The 21031-nt window shown below is 34.6% G+C and overlaps 3 protein-coding genes and 1 pseudogene across 4 annotated transcripts; all 4 read right to left on the bottom strand.

Annotated features, from left to right (window-relative positions):
• Positions 1 to 435: 435 nt before the first annotated feature.
• LOC149484590 (protein THEM6-like) lies at positions 436 to 2553 on the bottom strand. Its single transcript, XM_089700364.1, has 3 exons — positions 2279 to 2553; positions 1085 to 1299; positions 436 to 887 (listed from the first exon to the last, which is right to left on the bottom strand). Exons 1-3 carry the CDS (start codon positions 2418 to 2420, stop codon positions 657 to 659), a joined length of 588 nt encoding a protein of 195 aa, XP_089556490.1. The 5' UTR covers positions 2421 to 2553; the 3' UTR covers positions 436 to 656.
• Positions 2554 to 3141: 588 nt separating this feature from the next.
• Positions 3142 to 4329, bottom strand: LOC149484589 (protein THEM6 pseudogene; annotated as a pseudogene). Its single transcript, XR_016316279.1, has 3 exons — positions 4172 to 4329; positions 3684 to 3898; positions 3142 to 3384 (listed from the first exon to the last, which is right to left on the bottom strand). The product of XR_016316279.1 is annotated as a protein THEM6 pseudogene (transcript).
• Positions 4330 to 5460: 1131 nt separating this feature from the next.
• On the bottom strand, positions 5461 to 10136 carry dmrt93B (doublesex-Mab related 93B). The gene is made up of 5 exons (XM_089700363.1): positions 9975 to 10136; positions 7256 to 7429; positions 6810 to 6904; positions 6322 to 6484; positions 5461 to 6023 (listed from the first exon to the last, which is right to left on the bottom strand). The coding sequence occupies exons 1-5, from the start codon at positions 10134 to 10136 to the stop codon at positions 5727 to 5729; spliced, it is 891 nt and encodes a 296-aa protein (XP_089556489.1). The 3' UTR covers positions 5461 to 5726.
• A 9144-nt stretch (positions 10137 to 19280) lies between these two features.
• Positions 19281 to 21031, bottom strand: IntS12 (integrator complex subunit 12). The gene is made up of 2 exons (XM_089700771.1): positions 20343 to 21031; positions 19281 to 20142 (listed from the first exon to the last, which is right to left on the bottom strand). The coding sequence occupies exons 1-2, from the start codon at positions 20772 to 20774 to the stop codon at positions 19858 to 19860; spliced, it is 717 nt and encodes a 238-aa protein (XP_089556897.1). The 5' UTR covers positions 20775 to 21031; the 3' UTR covers positions 19281 to 19857.

Below are 21031 nucleotides of genomic sequence, written 5' to 3'. Positions count from 1 at the left end.
TATATAGACATAGAGACAGTGTGATTCTTTAAAACATAGCAAGAGTAGTAATAATTATAGGCTAAGACACAGTATGTAATGTATTATGTTGCCGGCGAACATAAACTCAAACTCATTTTTTTTATGTAAAATTTACAAATATTATATACCTATTTGCAAGTTCACTTCTTATGAGAAGAATCGATAAGAAGTTCATAATTGCGTCCGTAAAGTAGGATATTTCTTTAACATCAACTCTATGCATTGTTAATCAAAGATTTTAAAAATATGTAGGTAAATTGCAAAGCAAATAAATCATTTATGAGACATATATTTTTTTTAATTTATAATAAGTATTGTATTGAACACAAACCAAATATCGAGATATGTCTGTGGTATTGAACAAGTTTACTAGTAAGAATAGATAAAGTTTACACTTTAAAAGAATTAAACGCATTGCTAATTAATTAAGTATATTTTTGCACAAGTATAAGTTTTACAATTACGTAGCGAAAATCTTTTAAAGACCGGCTTATTATTGCATCGCTAATATTGTTTTTAAAATATTATCAAAATCTAAAAGAAAACATTCAGGGAAATAATTGAATCAATAAACAAGCACATACAATAAATTAAATTTATTAACGGTAAACATTTTTCCCAAAAATTTGTTAAGTTTAGTCCTTCTTCCTAAGTCTAGCACTGGATATTTCTATAGCATCCAGCCAATGTTTAATTTCCTCTGGACATTGCGGCTTACTATCAGCTCCAGGAATATTCTTGAGTAGTGTATCAGCATCAACATTAATAAGGTTTTGCCGCGACAACACAATAGCACGCACAAAACCGTCGTTCAGTGTAATAAACTTCTGTTCGATAAATAGTGATTTGTCCTCCCAATATACTAACTGTAAAAGGAAAATATAATTTTACATTATGTAAGCGTGAAGTGTCATAAAAACAAAACAAATTTATGAAGACAATTAATGACATTGAAGCCAAGTTGAATAAATTACAACGATGGAAATTTATTATATAGTAAACTGTATACTTTTCTATAAATTGACGATAACACAAAGATTTCACACTAATTCCTAATCCTCACCTTTGTTTCAACCTTATATGCAGTGAAAATGGGTATAGTTCTTCTGTATCTAATAGTAGAAGCTCCTTGTAATACGTGACCATCAACTGCTTTAATATTTGCATATATTCCCGTAGCGTCATAGAAGTGGAACCTAGCAAAGTCTAATTCTCGTACATAACGCGCATTATTCATATGCCTCAGGAATATATCGACGTCTTGTGTCGTGCAGAATCCTGAAAATAATTGTAACGTAATTAGTAGTCTACTACTAACAATGTATGGGCAATGCTGCCTGATATAAATAAATAATATACATTTTACTCCAAATCTTTAATAAATAATAATCCTTACTTCCTAATCGTTCCCATCTTATTAATTCCTATCTATCTTAATCTTAATACTATTATAAAGGCGAAAGTTTGTATGGATGTATGGATGTTTGTTAGTCTTTCACGTAAAAACTTCTGAATCGATTACAATGAAATTTAGCACACATATAGAGGGTAACTTGGATTAACACATAGGATAGGTTTTATCCCGGAAATCCCACGGGAAAAGGAACTATGCGGGTTTTCCTTTGAAAACGCGGGCGAAGCCGGGGGCGGAAATCTAGTACTTCACTACATAGTATAAAACAAAGTCGCTTTCCCTGTCCCTATGTCCCTATGTCCCTTTGTACGCTTAAATCTTTGAAACTACGCAACGGATTTTGATGCGGTTTTTTTTAATAGATAGAGTGATTCAAGAGGAAGGTTTATATGTATAATAACATCCATTAAATAGTGGAGAAGTACTGTTATTTTTGAGGTTTCTAATGTGATGTCGTAAAAAATTACATTTTTTCCGCTTACATTGCAAACGCAGGCTAAACCCTACGAGTTTTATCAAAATAATGTACTAAGTATTATACACATTGAAAAGGTCATCAGAAAAGTCCGCGATGGTATATGTCTATCTCTTATGGATAACCCACAATATATACGTAACCTACATTCATAGTTAATAATTTTTAAGATACAATTTATATGCTGATGCAAAGAACCATTTGAATAAATTTTGCGACATTGCATTTTTGCCAGAAATAAAATTTCACATTTTAACGTAATAAATATCACAAGAATATATTTAAATTACAATTATAATTTTTATTTAATAAATAAAACAACAAGGAAACTGAAAAAACCATTATAAATAAAATATATCATATCTTACCGTAAATAGTAGAAGAATCTTTAAGCCCACATTTCTTTTTAAACAGTCTTCCGATTCCTATGGTGAAAGCCACTCTTAGAAAGTAATTGACGTCCCAGAATATATACGCTAATGCTATTATTGATACTATAATGCAATACATTTTAAATAATTTATAAACAAGTGCGCGACGACAAAAATGCAAGTATCGACTGACGATAAAATAAGTTAGCTATACAAAAAATGTATTTGTTCGACCGGCGATTAGTTCACACAATCTAGACGTCACGGTGCCATTGAACCGGTCTGTGAGACTTGAAGTGAAGTTAGCTGCGAAATGCATTACTGTACTTTTCTTTATACTATGGTACTAGTCATCTGTACTTGAATCTGTGACTTGAATGTATGTATGTAAAGAAGCTTGCGGTTAAACATGTTGAGTAGGTACCCATTCATATTATTGTCAAGTAAAAAAGAAAGTTATGTATGAGTGATGGTATGCTGATAAAAATAAATAATTGTCATACTTCTGTAATTTTAATGTGCCCTTGATATACCTACCTAGTTTAAATTAAAGTAGTTCGAACAACGGCACAACTTGCAGGAAGAAGGCCCCTGTTATTACCTACTTATTCAACAGAACCTTATATTTTATGAACTAGTTGTTTCTTATACTGCGGGGCCCGGTGTTATAAGTACATCAAATCGCAGGAACGTATTATCACGATTTGTGTTTAAATTATTTACATAAGTATTCAGTATTACCTAGATATTCAAAAATTTTATTTTTGTCGGTCTTTATTTTATATTAATTGATAAATTATTATCAGTAGGTAGGTACCGTGGTAAAATAAAAATTCAATTAAGTTAGTCAACAAATATATTTATTCAAACTTTTTACGAAGATTAATGCTTGAAGTTCTCATACTTTCCAACCAACATTCAATATGCCTTGGCTTCGATGGCGCAATATTAGACCCAGGAAGTCCTTTTAAAAGTTCGGGTATAGTTTCTTTGATCGATCCAATTGCATATTGTCTAGATATCAATAAACATCTTATCTTACCATCTTTCAATGTTATCACTTCGTGTTCAAAAAATAGCGATCTATCGTCCCAATAAATTAACTGTAAATAACAAATTAATAACTTGTAACGAGATCAGATAATCCAAAGAAAGAGGATAAAGTCCACAAAAAGAAAAATAATATACAAAAAATTACAAATGTTAAAAATATAATAAAAGTGATAATTGAATGTAGATTGTGGAATTTTACTACAAGGCAATGGTCAAAGCGTGGCTGTAGGTATCCTTTAGCACTGTAAAAAGCAATGATTTTCCGGAGTCACGATTGGAATGGCCGGCAGTGAGGTGACAGATACAAATTTTGTAAAAAACTACAAAAACATAGGTTCACTATAATTACCTTAGTGTTTATTTTATAGAAGGAAAAAAGGGGTACAGGATCCATAGTTAACGTCAAAGTTGATCCCTGTAAGGACTTAATACCTATTTCTTTACTTCTCTTGTAGATACCAGTTCTATCATAAAAATGATATCTGGCAAAATCAATTTCTCGTACCAGTCTTGCTATCCGAATATTCTTAAAGAAAATATCGCAGTCTTGAAAAGTACAAAGCCCTGTAATTAAATCTTCATTCTTATATTATCTTAGAAACATAAGGATATTTGTAAAAAATACTATCTCAGCTTATTAACTAACTTATGCACCGAATATGACTAAAGACTAAACACACGAATATGACTTGCAATGAAGAAAAAAAATTGTCGAATTTTAAAAATATTGAGTCATTTGCCGTTGCTTACTTACTAAATTACTATTGATTTGATAATCTATAAATATTTAAGTTTACTGTGTGCGTAAATGAAAGTATGTATGTACTTATATCTTACCGTAGATGGTAGTGACATCATTCAAGGAGTAAACCTTTTGGTACAATCTACCACTTAGCACAGTGAATAAAGTGCGTAGAAAATACCTTATGTCACATAATATGCACAAAACAAGAAAAGTAGAAACTATATAGCAATAGAACATTTTTCTTTTATTTTTAAACGAAAATCAAGTTATATGTTTCTAGAACAATCGTCGTACATACTGAAGAATATTTAACATTGATCTTTGATCCCTGCATTAACATAAAGCAAAACGAACTCCACGATTATTTACCATTCCTTACTCAGTTTAAAATGACTATTCTAAATAAATAAATAATATTAACATATAGCACCCGATTTAAGTACCTACCTTGTTCATTGCATAGTTAATTTTGAATAAAACGGACGTTTAACATATAAACGTATTGATATGATATGATAAACGTATAACATAATATAAAATATTTTTTATAGTTTCTATTGCTCGTAGTTTAAACGTATTGTAATTTGTAATTGCACGATTTGATTGCAAATATGTATGTGGAACTCTATCTGCACAGTTAACACTGCTGAATTTTGTTATTTTTTTTTTACTACTAGCAAAGAAAAATTCACAGATCTACATTATTCCAATAGCTCTGAGTAAAGGCTATTTATAGTTTCATTTGACGTGATCAAAGTCAGGGACAAAAAGTGTTTGCTTGTTTTGTAATCTTATAAAAAAAAGATTGTGGAAAAATACAAAACGAATTATTTAATCTTATTTAAGTGCATTTATAAATCTGACCTCATACCAAAGAGGAAACATACTTGCTTTTTTCCCTTGTCTTATTGTAATAAGAGAAACAAGTTATCCAAACATTGTAACCTTTTGTGACATTAAATAAATACAGCATTAAGCATCAAGTTGTCTTCATTTGCAGTATGTCCACGGATTTGTTTCTGTCAACCGTAATAGCTAGCGGCAATAAGACAATAAACACCCTTTGTTTACTTATCTATTTATTTCTCTCTCAAAATTACAAAACGAGCTCAACAACTCAACTCAACAAAAAGATATTTAGAAACTCAAAATGATTATATTTGATAGATTTGTACCCAATAATGCTATTTTTTAACACTTAAGGATTATGGATTACCTAACTACGTAGACTATACCATTTTTATTAAATGTAAAGGTACTTCAAAATAAAATAACAACAAGCCATTAAATAATTCATTTATTCTAAAAAAAGTAAACATAAACATTACATAATGCAAAATATAATACTTAGTTATCTACAAAACAAAACTTACTCATTCCATGAATCAGTGAACAAGCTGTCAAGTCTATCAAAGCATCCTACAAGTTAGTACGCGAATAAATGTTACGTTATTGTTCTGAAATTCTCACGAAATCAGAGGCAGCGACTTAGATAAATTAATTTTTAATTCTAAGGTTGGTAGTTGGTATAAACACGTTACTTAATGATTGTCTGACACCCAAGTAAAACAGTATTTATTTTATACGAAGCTTGAATTCACAGATTAAAAAGCATATGTTTCGCAAACATTAATTTCAAATGAGGTTTTAATGGTGGCCATTACATTGGCGGCAATCAGGGGAGCATGGGTTGCAAGGAGGTGGTGGTGCGTGTGGATGCTGCAATGGAAGTAGTAATGGTGCTGATAATGTTGGCAGAGCAGGCAGTGGCACCAACCAATCGGAACCACATACTCGTCCCATCACTAGCGCGGACATTAGTGGAGCTCTGGGACCTACTGGTCGGAAAGCTGACCACCGTGACGGTTCTTCAGGATTTGAGAGCGATACATCGTAACTCAAAGGATTGGGACCACTCTTCGGTGTGGATTTGTCTCTTGAGTCCTGTGAACAACAATCGTTAATGTTCATATGTAAAGGTGAAACATAGGAGCAACAATTGATTGGTCTATTGATATTTAATGATTAAGTTAAATAAATAGATTCCCTTGAACCATGTGTATGTTTAACCTTGAATTCATTAGCAAATTATGAATCGATGATTTATGTACCTACCTATTTACTTACGTCATAAGCAGTGGAGAAAAAACAAAGTGATCAAGGTGTACTTATATAATATTACTAGGACTATACGTACCTATACGTTTTTTACTATAGAAAATTGTTTGTAAAATTCCCTTACCTGAACTGCATTGCAATGTTCAACAGCTCGTAAGAGATCATGGTTACAGCGCCTGAGCACTAATTCCAATACAGAGCGCTTTTTACCAGGAAATAGTTTCCTTAACATCTCCAATCCTGCTGTACTAACAGGATTTGTATCAGCACAATCGTCATTCGAGGCACTATATGAATAGAAATTAAATTCAAATTAGATCTATGACTCAAAACAAATCTACCTAATTAGGTAGATTTGTTTGGAAAACAAATATATTTTGTTACTATCATGACTACATATATTTTTACATTAATTGATTATTTGATTAACTTCACATTAAATGGTAGAAACAGTTAATTAATGGTTTATTGTTTGAAACCTTTGTTATCACGGTGTACAATATTAGATAGTTATACATATTATCTGCCCAACTGTGTCACTGCTGTATAAGATAGATACTAATATTAAGAATGATCAACTTATCATAAAAAGTAGTTCAAATGTTACAATACCATGGTCGTATAGCCGTAGAGGTGTGACCAGTAGAGTCTGGAGATGTACAGCAATCGGGTAAAGAATCGCTCGTTTCGCTATCGATGTGTATTGGCTAAAATTATTATAATCATTTATTTAAAATTATACGGTAAGAATTATTTATTTAGGTACATAAGTAGATAGTTAATACTAAATATTTCAAAACTATTTTATATATAGATTTTAATATAATTTATTATTTTATTATACAATAGATTTTAATATGATTTTTATAACAGTATATTTTTCACAACTCTATATTTTCCTCAAACACGAGATCTATTCTGAATAATGATCCAAAATCATAAAATGCTAGTTCTGTTTTCATTTGGATCAAACGGATAAAGATAGAGACAATTTCCTCTATCAAAAGAGCAATAAAAAACATTTAAGTTGAAAATCGACTTGTATGTAATAAACTCACTGTGTGATCTTCAGCAGCGGAGTCACGTTCAGGGCCAGGGCTTTGGCACGGCCCTGTCACTCGCATGCCGTATATCCGACCGGGAGGTAAGCTTTCCAAAGATGTCCCGCTTTCAACTGAAGCCAGGTGTAGAGCTATCTTATCTTCAGCGGCCTGTTGTCTTTTCAATGCTACCTGTTTAATGAAAATAAAGATGTAGAGTTGCTGAAAAACTTTTAGGTATTACCTATCAGAAGAATAATAAGATTTCGTTTGTATTGATGTTTGATACACGACACTATTCACTTTTTCTCCATTAATATTAAAGTATAGGTAGAGCATTATTTAAAAATGGGAATACGTAGCCGTAGAAAACACAAATTGAATTTTATCTAAACTTGGTTAAATTCGTTAATCGTTATTAAGATTTAAGACCATCATTCATCTAATAAATTTTTAATTAATTTAAGTTAATGTAGAAATAAGAGACTACTTTAGCTTGCGTACAAAGTACAAATCCTTTAAAATGAATACCAACTCATAAAATTAAACTAAAATAACATCAACGATGCGCCACGTCAAAGTATAAACGAGGACGGGTAATTTGATATAAAAGTAAATTAATTTATCGGAAAATCAATGATAAACAGACAATGTTTATGTTTGGTAAGCGGTCACCCAGGGGAAATAGTACGGGATAGCCGACAGGCGATCACACCCGGAGCGTTTCTCGCCTCATTGATAACAAAAACAAAATCTGATCCCTACAAATTGAATAACGTGATTTGCGACTGGAATAAGTAATGGAATGTTTGTACCTATAGAATCTCTTTATTTTGAAGAAAACCTAGTTATTGGGCTACCATGAAAATAGAGTTTAGAAGATTCCTACTTAACATTTAAGAAAGAAAATAAAGTGCAATAAGAAGGTACAGGACAAAATAGTCTAATTTTATTTTATAATAATTTTATTTTATAAAAAATTTGACATTCTAGTCATTTTCTGTCCCTAGCACATTTTTTTTTAATCCAAAAACTAGGAACTTTTACATGGTATTCCATTCTTGAACATAGGTACACTTTAAAAAAAAAGTTTCAAGAATTAATTAAAAGTAAACTCGAAATGCCGCACGAAAGTGGTGGGACATCGACAGCGATGCATTACTGTACAAACCGATCGATGTTTCATCCGGCGTCTTCTGTAAACATGTGCCACTTGTTCAAATAAACCCAGCGCCGCATTAGCTGATCTCGATTTCACTACATTAAAACACATTAACGCCTTCACGTCGCGTGTTATTTCTGAATTAGGCAGGTATTGATATCACAACAATCTTATAATATTACTTGCGTCTCGCATTCCACTATTTACTCGAAAACGACACATTTATGCTAGATAATTGCCATAAATATGATGCATGATGATAGCAATTTTTCTAACAAAACCTACTGAATATTCTTTTAGAAAATGCCAAATTACAAAAACATCATTGCGTCGGCTGGAAAATCTGATGAAACACAAAAGGAAATCGTGGCCTAGTAATCTACTTATCTAATTTTTGAAATGATATTACGTGCCAATTTCGAAGATACAATGAAATTAAAAACGTTTAATTAGTAATCACCACTTTTAGATGTTGGATATTTAGCTCTAGCTATAATATAAGAACATAGGTACGCGATGTTTCTTGAATAAAATTATAAACTAGGTAGCTAAGTAGGTACCTATATAAGGAAACTGCTATTAAACTTATAACTACCATCGGAGTAAATTAGTAATTTATTTGGTCTTCATCGTATAGGTACTGAGTTCAGATATTATGAATTCAAGGAGGTACCTAAGTATAAAAAATTCTCAGATAGAAATCCGGATACTGCGGATAGTAATGTTAGTGGTCACAGAATAATACCTAGTAGCTAGCTAGTTAGGTAGGTATGTATACAGGGTGTCCCAATGTTGGTATACTAAGCTCAAAGGAGGTTAGGTACGTAGTATAGTTTTGCATACGCTGAGTACGTAAAAAATACTTATAAAATTCCAGACACATTTTTTTTTTTCAAAAAGATGAAGTCTTAAAACTCTAGTATGTGTACACCCATTTCATGCAACCCGCCCAGCTTTGCCACCAGCACGTGAGCTATCGTTTAAGATTAGGTATGTTTTCATAAGGTTTTCATAGATAAAATGCTCACATTAGCGAAGCTAAAAACCCAGCGCCGGTTGCGCGAAGCCAGAGAAGAAAACATGGATTTTCAGGAAAAATTTAGCAAAAAAATTTTGACGTAATTTTGTTGTTTAAGTATTTTTTTCGTGATCTGTGTATGCAAAACTACAAGTATCTTGGTGCTTAGTATACCAATAGTGGGACACCCTGTAGGTATAGATAATAATATGTAGTTGGTATATATTACTTTTTTAGGCTATTATTAGTATTTAGTAGTAGTTAAATAATAATTGAGCAATGTTGGTTGAAAAAGAAACAATCAAGCAATAAATAACTTAGGTAGGTAGGTACCTTTAGTTTGTAAGTGCTCACATTAAATTTCAAATGCACAAGAAATTTTCCTATTTATCTATCTAAGCTTTTCCTGGACTTAATTCTTATTCCTAACCAGTAAAACCATAAATTTCAAAATTTTGATTTGATGGTTTCCCTAGCTACAGATAATCAAAGTTCCATGGGATTCCCGTTAAATATTCATAATTGGAATTTAAAAAATGATTAGCAAATAACTTTACCTGAGCTGCCATTATCCTTTGTCGTTCCTTGATAAGTCCACATTTGGGGCACTGGCAGTTTCTATACGCGCAAGCTTTTTTATGTCCCCGCAAACTAGATATCAGCCCGTGGTTACGGCACCTAGCGCACTTTGGTACTCTTGCTCTGCCGCCGTTCATCATTTCTTTTAGAAAATTTTCTTATTCTAAAATGATAATATAATATTGTATCTTATCTACTTATTTCCTACCTATGTGTTTAAATAAATAACTTCAGACTATTTTGCTTTTTTGCTACTAATTACTGTTTAGGTACCTACAGATAATTTTTGTAGGTAGGTATGTATAGGTACTGTACCTAAAGGGCACTAGGCAGCTTAATTACTAATAATAATAGTTTATTAATTTATTTGAATATAAAAATACATACCTAACTACTTGCCTATATGATATATTTTTCTGTAAAAACTAAATTCTTTTAAAAAATTAAAAATTAAATTTTACAAAATGTAAGGTAAAGTGTAAAACTTATCATGACAAAAACATCTCATTTTAGAAATTTCCACTTACTTATATCTTGAAAAAAAACACTTATTATTTTTGATACACTACCACTAAATGATAATATATCTTATAATACGAACTAAAATATCTTTCAATATAATAATCACTTTATCACGTCCACAAATATCAACTCATCCGCCCACATAATAATCCACCCTGAAACTAATACCGGGAAGCTGAGTGTTTTTCACGAAACAATGCGATAGGCGTTGCTACCAGTAAAATGTTACAAAACGGTTCTCGTGAAAAGCGACTCTATATTCAGTAATCCAGGGTATAGTGTCGGAAATCTTCCCCCAGCATCCTGCAGATTTCAATCCGCCCTCGCATGAGATGTGACCAATAAGAAACGGACTTTTTAACGATTGGCTACATCTCCCGGCCAGAAAAACAAAAGATTCTATTGACATATGTTTCATTTGGATAAGCTACAATATACAATATACTTATATCCAGATTTCAGACTAATGGAAGATAATATACCTACAGGTATTTATTATGTTCTATAACAACTGTGTAGAGCTTTATGGATTATTGCGGCGTTTTGGCTTTAAAAATATTGGGATAGTCTGAGTGCAGTTGTTTTAATAAAAGAATTACAGAAACAAATTATGTTAAACAATATGTGATGTGAACCTTCCTGTATTACAGGAAGCAATATTTATTTTTTAATTACAGGGAACAGGGGATAGAGTCTACGAAGCAATGGTATAGCGTGCTTACGAGGGCCCCGTATTAAATTTGTTTTCGGGCCCATACGGTTTTTAAGACCAATATCGAAATATGTATATATTTTTATAACTTACGTTACAGGGTGTCCGTAACATGGCCCTGTATAATTGACACGGCAGTAGCTACGCCCCTGCTACGAATCTTAGATCATGATCTATGCTACGAATAATAGACTCTGAGATAATCGTACCTAAATGTAGATGATATTAGTACTTAAGTATATAAGTATAATTATTATTCCTAAATAGTTATGTTTATGATCTTCATCTGGTTTCAACTAAGGGTTGGTTCACGGTATTTTTTTATATTAGGGGAGACCGGGTACAAAAGTAACACTTTGTACTTGTACCTTGATTTCTGACTGGGTGTTACTGTTATCATTAAATTAATATAACCATATATAAATTTAGTTTATATTCTTTACACTAGCACCTCAATTTATTATATTATGTAGTGTTTTATATTCATAAAGTAAGTTTAAAAAAAAATCGTCAGTTGTTACTTTCGACCCCGTAAGCAGGTCGAAAGTAACACGTCGTGGATCGAAAGTAACAAGACAAAGGGGTTGGTAATTAATACAATATTATGATGGTAAATCAACAAATTATTTGTTTAAAGACTTTGTATTAATAACACATATCAACTTTTGTATTTTAAATATAATACTTGCAAATATAATACAAAACAATCGATAAAAAATATTCGAAGTTCAAGTCATGAGATTAATTAAGGGAATCATTATTTTATAATTAAAAATTCTGCATCCTGCATCCATCCACTAGCATTCCCAGCTCCAGCACAACCAACAGGGCCCTCGGCAATACGAAAAAAGCGGAATGTGTTCTCCTAGAGTATTAATGGCAACAGCAACAGTTACTAATTTTCCAGGCTCTGCTAAGGTTATGGCACCTACTTGTTTAATCCCTTTTTAATCTACAAATTTGGTTGGTGGTCACCCCTGTCTCGTCCATATTCCAAGTATCTTTTGGCTCAAATTGGTATCTTTCACAATACCTCAGCAAGGTTATCAAAAAAATTATTCACATTATGCTCGTTGATGGAGATAACTGAAAATAAACTGCAGAGCACTCGATTAAATAGTCGCGTAGATTACTTTACTTGTTATTAGTAAATCTCGATCGACGCAAGGTAGCTGCACTAGTATTACGGCTTATAATTTTTTTATAAATCTTAATGTTACATGGCAAATATTATATTTTTGCAAGGCCTCTAATTGTTGCACCATCTTTCAAAATGCTCTTCAGCCGTGTTGGTAATTCCTCGATCAGTAGTTCTAATGCGTTGTCGCGGCATTCTGTTGAAGTAAAGATGTACATAAAAAATATACATAATCATAATGGGACAAAAATAACATGTTACTTTTGTACCCATAGGGCTATGTTACTTTTGTACCCGTCTATATTTTTGCCAAGACGTGCAACAAAACTTTAAAACGGAACGTGCTACATAAAAATGATTATGAGCAATGTACAATTACTCTTATCAAGAATGGATATGCAAACATTCAGATTTCTATCATCCTTTTAAGACTACGTAAACGGTTAATAAAAAAATGTCGAAAATCTTACTTTTGATTCGTGAAAACACGTAGCGTCCTGTCACACAGCCTAACAGCGAGTGGCGCACGTGGCGAATGAATATGACGGCGCCACGAACAATGTTTGAAAAATAACGGGCGGTTCGCCGTTCGCCGCCGGTTTATAAGCAGCGCGCGCGCACCACTCGTCTCATTCGTGCGCCGACCGTTGCCCTGTGCACATCTGCCACAAGTTTACTTATAATTTATTTTAATACTAGTTATTTACGGAGTGTAATTAATTGTGATAAGACAAGTGATTGTGTGGAAACCCTTGTGTTTTACGGACTGTAATTAATTGTAATAAAACGAGTGATTGTGTGGAATCCTTTGTGTTTGCTTTTAAAAAAAACACCATGTCGGACCCTGACGCTACATCAGAAGTTGCGGATCTGGACCAATCATCGCCACTTAATGAACCGAGTAATCCAATGGAGCAAATGATGTCATTTTCGACCAGTATGGAAGCGATCTTCAGGAAAATTGCCGACAATATGGCATCTCGGCAGCCTGTTCAGCATGGACCAGTAAAATTAGTCAGTTACGACCCGGATGAACCGGAATCGGATATTGTCAACTGGTGCACACTTAGTGAAATGATTATTGAGCAGAAAGCGATAGAAGGTATTGACTTAATTCTTGCCCTAACCCATTCCCTCAAGGGGCGTGCGGCAACCTGTCTGACGAATGTCAAACCGGACCAAATATCATGGCCGGCAATTAAAGAAATGCTGATATCAAGGTTCGCGAAGCCTATGATGATTCAAGATCATTTCGATCACATAATCAAATTTCAGTTGAATGGTAAAGAGAGCCCTGCTGAAGCGGGAATGCGATTGTGGCAATTAATTGAAAAAATTCCTGAAGTGAATATGCCTGAGGAGGTGATCGCTGGCTTCGCCATTTCCGTGCTATCTCAATGCGATGAAAAGATTCGTAGGGAGCTTAATGCAATGGTTATAAAGAACAGAAGCCAGCTCTTTCGCACGTTGCGTAGTTTTACACTAAAGAGACGTTATGAAGATACTGGTTCAAGCGATTTAGATTCAAAACGCTTTAGGAGCGCAACCCCGTTTCGTGGCAACTGCCACTTTTGTGGGAGACTTGGCCATCGAGGTCAAGACTGTCGCGACAAAAGATTTAGCATGAGGAGTTCCTCACTGGCAGTCAAGAGGGAGCCACCAAGCTCTTCAGGTTCTCCACAGGACCCTCGACCGCCTGTCGCCTGCTACGTCTGTGCCAGTCCCAGCCACGTAGCATCCGCCTGCCCTATGCGTTTCAAGAAGAAGGAAGAGACCACGGGTGCCACTGCCAGTTCCAGCAAGCAGGTCAACGTGTGTACTCGAGCTGCGCATGGATTGATTGAGATAAGTGGTATAAAGTTGCCTTTTGTTTTTGATTCCGGGTCAGAATGTAGTCTAATTAAGCAAAGCTATTGTAAGTTTCTTAAGGGCGAGCAGTTTCATGAACAAACTATATTAAAAGGTGTAGGAAGTAGTAATGTGATTTCGCCGCTACAAATTAAGTGTGCTACTAAATTCCAAAATCTTAAATTTGACATTACGTATCACGCTTTGCCAGATGAGTTTCTTAGTGAAGAAGTTCTGTTAGGCCGTGATGTTTTAGAACTAGGGATTTCCGTTCAGATTAGTAACGATAGCTTAACTTTTACTGAAAAAAAGATAACTAACTCATGTACAGTGTCGCAATTTAACGAAGACACGATAGACACCGATCTCGTAGGGTACGATAAACAACGGTTGTTAGGTATACTGAGAAAATACTCCAATAACTTTATACATAGTCTACCAACTACCCGCATTAAAACCGGTGAATTAAAAATCGATCTTATTGACCCTGCTAAAATTGTTCATAGGAGGCCATATAGTTTGTCTTCTCTTGAGCTTGATATCGTTCATAAAAAGATTCAAGAGATGTTAGATGCCAATATCATACGGGAAAGTTCGTCCCCATTTTCAAGCCCCATCCTATTAGTGAAAAAGAAAGACGGTAGCGATCGATTGTGTGTAGATTACAGAGAGCTCAATAATAATACTCGTCCTGATAGTTACCCCCTTCCTTTGATTAGTGACCAAATTAATAAATTACATGGAGCATGTTATTATAGTATTATAGACATGGCTTCAGGATTTCACCAATTGAAGGTTCATAAAGACTCGGTGGAGAAGACTGCCTTTGTAACACCAACAGGCCAATACGAATTTTTGACCATGCCATTTGGTCTTAAAAACGCTCCTCAAGTTTTCCAAAGAGCCATTAATTTTGCATTAAAACCGTTAAATGATGATAGGATCCTAGTTTATATGGATGACGTACTTTCCGCATCAAAAACCATTGATGAGGGATTGTCACGACTTGATAAATTACTAGAAACCTTGTCTCATGCCGGATTCTCATTTAACTTTAAAAAATGTTCATTTATGAAAAGGGAAATCGAGTATTTAGGCTATGTTGTGTCCTCAGGAGCTCTCAAACCTAATCCTCGCAAGGTTCAAGCCTTACAAAATGCCCCAAAACCCTCCACAGCTAAGCAAGTTAGGCAGTTTATTGGGTTGGCCACGTATTTTAGGCAATTCATTCCAAATTTCTCAAAACTACTAAAACCTTTGTATCCACTAACATCTGGCAAAGGCCGCATTATTTGGAGTGCTGAACATGAGAAAATTCATAGTGAAATAGTTAGACAATTGACAACAGAACCAGTACTAAAAATCTTTGACCCATCTTTGCCAATCGAGTTACATACCGATGCCAGTAGTGACGGTTACGGGGCTGTCTTAATTCAAAAGTATGATTCTCTCCCGCATGTTGTAGCTTATTTCAGTCATAAGACCACTAGTGCGGAAAGCCGTTACCATTCATATGAACTGGAAACGTTAGCCGTGGTAAAGTCAATAGAACACTTTAGACGTTACCTTTATGGCCGTCATTTTACGGTATATACTGATTGCAATGCTTTGAAAGCCTCTCACTCAAAAAAGGATTTGACTCACAGAGTCCATAGATGGTGGGCCATTTTACAATCCTACAATTTTGATATTGTCTATAAGGAAGGTCGAAATATGGCTCACGCGGACTATTTATCCCGGAACTCCCCTGTAAGTGAGCAAGCTGAAGTTGGTAATTCTACATTATCAGTTCAGAAAGCCCTTTCTTCTAAAATTGTTAATTTTTCGGAATTTGAAAAGGGATGGCTATCGGTTGAGCAACAACGAGACACTGAAATATCAGACATAATCTCTAAATTACAATCGAATCAATTACCCTCCGAAATCGCCCATACCTACGACATTAGGAAAGGCATACTGTACCGTAAAGTAGAACGCGCCAAAGTTACTAAGTGGCTACCAATCCTCCCACACTCTTTAATATGGTCGCTTATTAGCCATGTTCACAACGACATAAAACATCTGGGTTATGAAAAGACACTAGATAAGTTGTATGACCTTTATTGGTTTAGTAAAATGTCCAAATATGTTAAGAAGTTCATAGATTCCTGTGTAGTTTGCAAGTCTTCAAAGGGGCCATCAGGTGCCCAGCAAGTACGCTTGCATCCGATTCCCAAGGTTCCACTCCCCTGGCATACTTTGCACTTAGATCTTACAGGTAAACTCAGTGGTAAGAGCGATCGCAAAGAATATTGTTCTGTCACTATTGATGCCTTTACAAAATATGTCCTACTGAAGCACACACTAACACTAAATTCCGTTGACGCTATTGAAGCGATAAAAGATTCAGTAAATTTGTTTGGGGCACCGAAGAGAATAATAGTTGATCGTGGACGCTCTTACGACAATACAGATTTCAGGAACTTTTGTAAAGACAACAATATTGAATTACACCTTATCGCCACGGGTGCCTGCAGAGCAAACGGGCAAGTGGAACGCGTCATGCGGACTCTTAAAAGCCTACTGACAATAGCCGAAGGTAATTCCGATAGGTCGTGGCAGGAACAATTAGGTGAAATCCAACTAGCACTCAACAGCACTCGATGCAGAGTCACTGGCTTCACCCCAATCGAGCTGATGTTTGGAGTACAAGGTAACTCCTTAGGTATTTCCAGAATTGCTACAGGTGCTGAGAGTCCTGCCAGACTAGACTTAGGAGCGGCACGGTCTAGTGCGTCAGAAAATATAAAGAGACTGGCTCAGTCTGATATCTCTCGTTTTAACCGGGGTAAGGCTAAAGTAAGACCCTTTTCTGTTGGAGATTTTGTTTTCGCGAAAAGCGAAGAAAGACACCAATCTAAGTTGGACCCAAAGTATAAAGGCCCATATAAAATCACTGCAGTCCTAGAAAACGATAGGTACGAACTGAAGCATGTTAACGGAACCAATAGAACGTACAAAATTGCCCATGAAAATTTACGCGAAGTACCCCGCGGTCCGTTAGGGTTTGCAGAAGTAGCTAAGACTTATAATGATGATGACGTGACGGCGGATGTAAGTCAGAGTAATAGTGTTCATGAAACTGATCGCAATAGTCCTAACTTGGTTGTAATTGGTGACACTGAGAATGAGTTCTCTGATAGCGACACTGTATCTGTTAATGGTAGCGTAAACCACTCGACCCAATTGACCGGCTCGCGCACCTTGAGTATTAATAGCGATTGTTTAGAGGATTCATCATCAGAGTCACCCGATTCAGTTAGAGTTGTAACTACTGCCCTTGTCCACCACGATGGTAATTAATAGTAAAAAAAAGAATTGTAAAATTAAAGTAAATTAAAAGAATTAGAATGTTTTAGTGGATGAATAGGGTTTCGATTGTGAAAAAAAAAAAAAAAAATAATAATAATAAAAAAAAAGCAAAAAAAAAATGATAACAAAAAGAAAGAAAAAAAGAGAGAGTAAAATTAGGGACGAGTTATTGAAGGGAGTCCGGTCCAATAACTCGGCTATAGGGATTGCAAGTCCGGTCTAGCATTTTGGCTATAGGGATTGCAAGTCCGGTCTAGCATTGCTACAGGGAAAATCTGGTCTAGCGCAGTAAGCTAAAGAGATTTCCGGACTAGCACGCTACAGGGAAACCTGGTCTAGCTCAGTGAGCTAAAGAGATTTCCGGACTAGCACGGATCGAGTGTAGTGTAGCCTCTTGTTATTTACCTCACAAGTTATAGATTAGAGACAGTGTGTCAGGATGAGCGAACGTTTTCTTGTCTTATCCCCAGGTGCTCAGAAGTCGCTCGAGGACGAGCGTGTGTCAGCATGGCCGTGACGGCGCCACGAACAATGTTTGAAAAATAACGGGCGGTTCGCCGTTCGCCGCCGGTTTATAAGCAGCGCGCGCGCACCACTCGTCTCATTCGTGCGCCGACCGTTGCCCTGTGCACATCTGCCACAAGTTTACTTATAATTTATTTTAATACTAGTTATTTACGGAGTGTAATTAATTGTGATAAGACAAGTGATTGTGTGGAAACCCTTGTGTTTTACGGACTGTAATTAATTGTAATAAAACGAGTGATTGTGTGGAATCCTTTGTGTTTGCTTTTAAAAAAAACACCATGTCGGACCCTGACGCTACAAATACAATTAAGGGGGACGCTCTCGGCTATCGCCTGACAGAGGCTTAGCGGTGTTCGCCCATTGGATAAATCTAGAGAGCATTTGTTACTTTCGACCCACCGTTACTTTTGTACCCGGTCTCCCCTATATTCGTTTCAGGTGACAGGGTGCCTCAAGTTTAAAAACAAACGGTAGGTACGGTTTTATATAAAATTCATTCACCTATATAAAATCGGTATTTATTTATTACCTAAAATTACTTCTGTGTGTAGTGTAGACCGTACTTGTAAATATGCAGGAGCAGGCAATTGAGTTTGATCGCCCGATGATAATCCTACGACTAATATCGCAACAACTGGCACTTGGACATTTGCAACTGCAACTGTGCTTGAACATTTTCAGAAATAAAAAATAGTTATATAATTCATTCACAAACATTTAATACTTGCCGCTCGTCGCTATCTCCATGCGGCTTTCTGAGGTCTTTTCTGATTCGCGTTTTGATATATACCTGTTTTTAAGTAGGGGAAGTTATTGAAATAAAACTCTACTTGCCTTATATTTTATTTAATTAACCTTTTTATAAAATTATCATAAATTTATATTTTTAATAATTATTTAACTAGTTATTATAAATAGTTTTTCACAACCAAAAAATGGATATATCTCATTATTTATGATACATTTACAATGCCATTAAAAGCTTAAAAATTGGTGCGAAATCTTACAACGTGGCAAGCAAGGAAACTGTTACCTCCTGATGTTCATCTCACAATATCTTACAAGTTAGGGGCTTTTTACAAAATTCTCTCAAATTCTTAAAATTTATTTTTCAGTGTTGGCCAAAAATTTTAAGATACAGCCAAACCTATACTGTATTAAATGATTGTTTGTTATTTAAATGTGGTGAGTACCTATAATAATAATAATTAAGCTAGTTAGGAGTGAAATAAAAAGCAACCTTTTTTTTCATAGTTTATTTTTGTTCACAATTGGCTTTAATACATTGGCTACAATGCTTTTACAAAAAATCAGCATTTTATCAATTAAAGTTACTTAAGATAGATACCAATTTTTCTAATTTTTCAAGGCATTCAACCTTGTGCTAACAGGAGCATGGCAGATTGTGAACCAAATTACAGCTCTGTGTTCTATGTTTCTCATTATAGTACTCAATATGACATAGTCAACTTATTCAATTAGCCATTTAAAAAAAGTAAAAAAAACTGTGTCCCACATTATCACACAACTTTTGAAAAAATACTTGAATTTAAAATGCTTTAAAATATACATGTTATATTAATACATGCCTATCATCTATACCCATTATTATTCTATACAATCTTAAACTTAACCTTTAAAAAACAGGAACTGTTATTTTAACAGTATTAACTATTAACTATAGTTACTATTAAGCTTCCACTTTACAAATCGTTAGTCATAAACAAACAAACATCGAAAAAAAAAACTAAATTCGGAACTGTCATTTACTTTTCTTCTTTTCATGTTGCTTGGCCGCTTTCTTCTTCATAATTTGGATCCGCTTATCAGCTGATACAATATTAATATTTGGTGTAACAACTTTCGATGGTGGGGAAGACGCTGTAGTAGTTGCAGTAATCTTAACAGGAGTTGTAGGTTCAGATATAATGGTAGGAGATTTTGGCTTTGTAGTGTATGTTGTGGAATATGTTTGTGAAGACAGGCATGTAGCACACTGCCAACCAGAGCTCATGTCATTGTCACTAATAACTGGCTTGTGGCAATCCTGAAATCGAATACAATCAAATATGTAGATAAGAAATCCATTAATTTGTCAAATAAGAGGTTTTATTAGGTTAAGTTAAATAAGAACATGTGATCAACTAAAATCTGATAAAAAATAATAATAACATCATCAATGTAGATACATTATGTATTGTAATTTGTTTGACAAATAAAGATGATAAAACGGTACATATAATTTACCTGGTGATACAGGGCATGACAAGCATCACACTCAACCAAGCGATTACCAGCTTGTACAGCTATCTGTCTACACACAACACAGGTCAAATCTTCTTGTAAGAAGTCAAATGCTAACTCTCCGTCCATAACAGAATCATCATCATTATCTCTTTCAGGAATCTGTATTTGCTGAGGACTTTGTTGAGGAATCGGTATCGTCTTTGAACTACTAGATCCCTTGTCACTTTTATGTTTGGACCGCGATGGAGAAGCTGTTTTTTCCTCATTTAGATATTTTTTCGGTAGTACGTTCCCAAGGGTTTTAGAATTTCCGTAGGTTTGACGAATCATATCATCTAAGGTTAAACGCAATTGCTCTGTCGAGTCAGATGCATTTGAATGCAAATATTTAAGGCATAATTTTATGGCAGTATCCAAATCTATTGAAGTCATTTTGTGATGAATTGAAACTGTTGGCACAGAATACTTAATAGTAGCTAACGCTACTGTTGGTTCTTGCTTGAGATGAACAACTGATACCAACAACTGATAGGTATAACCTGTTATTAATTACTTCAGTGTTAAAAATTCAATTACTAGTAGTAGTAATTGCAAAATACTCTAACAACAATATAAAGAATAATTATGGTCGGTTCGTGAATTATTGTGACAGATTTTTGGTCAGACTCAGACGTAGACGTTTTTGTTGA

This window comes from Colias philodice, chromosome 11 (genome assembly GCF_061535455.1).
Source record: "Colias philodice isolate Cphi_HAF_F1 chromosome 11, ilColPhil1 Martin Lab GWU primary, whole genome shotgun sequence".
Lineage (NCBI taxonomy): Eukaryota > Metazoa > Arthropoda > Insecta > Lepidoptera > Pieridae > Colias > Colias philodice.
This window is presented reverse-complemented; position numbering and strand designations above follow the sequence as displayed.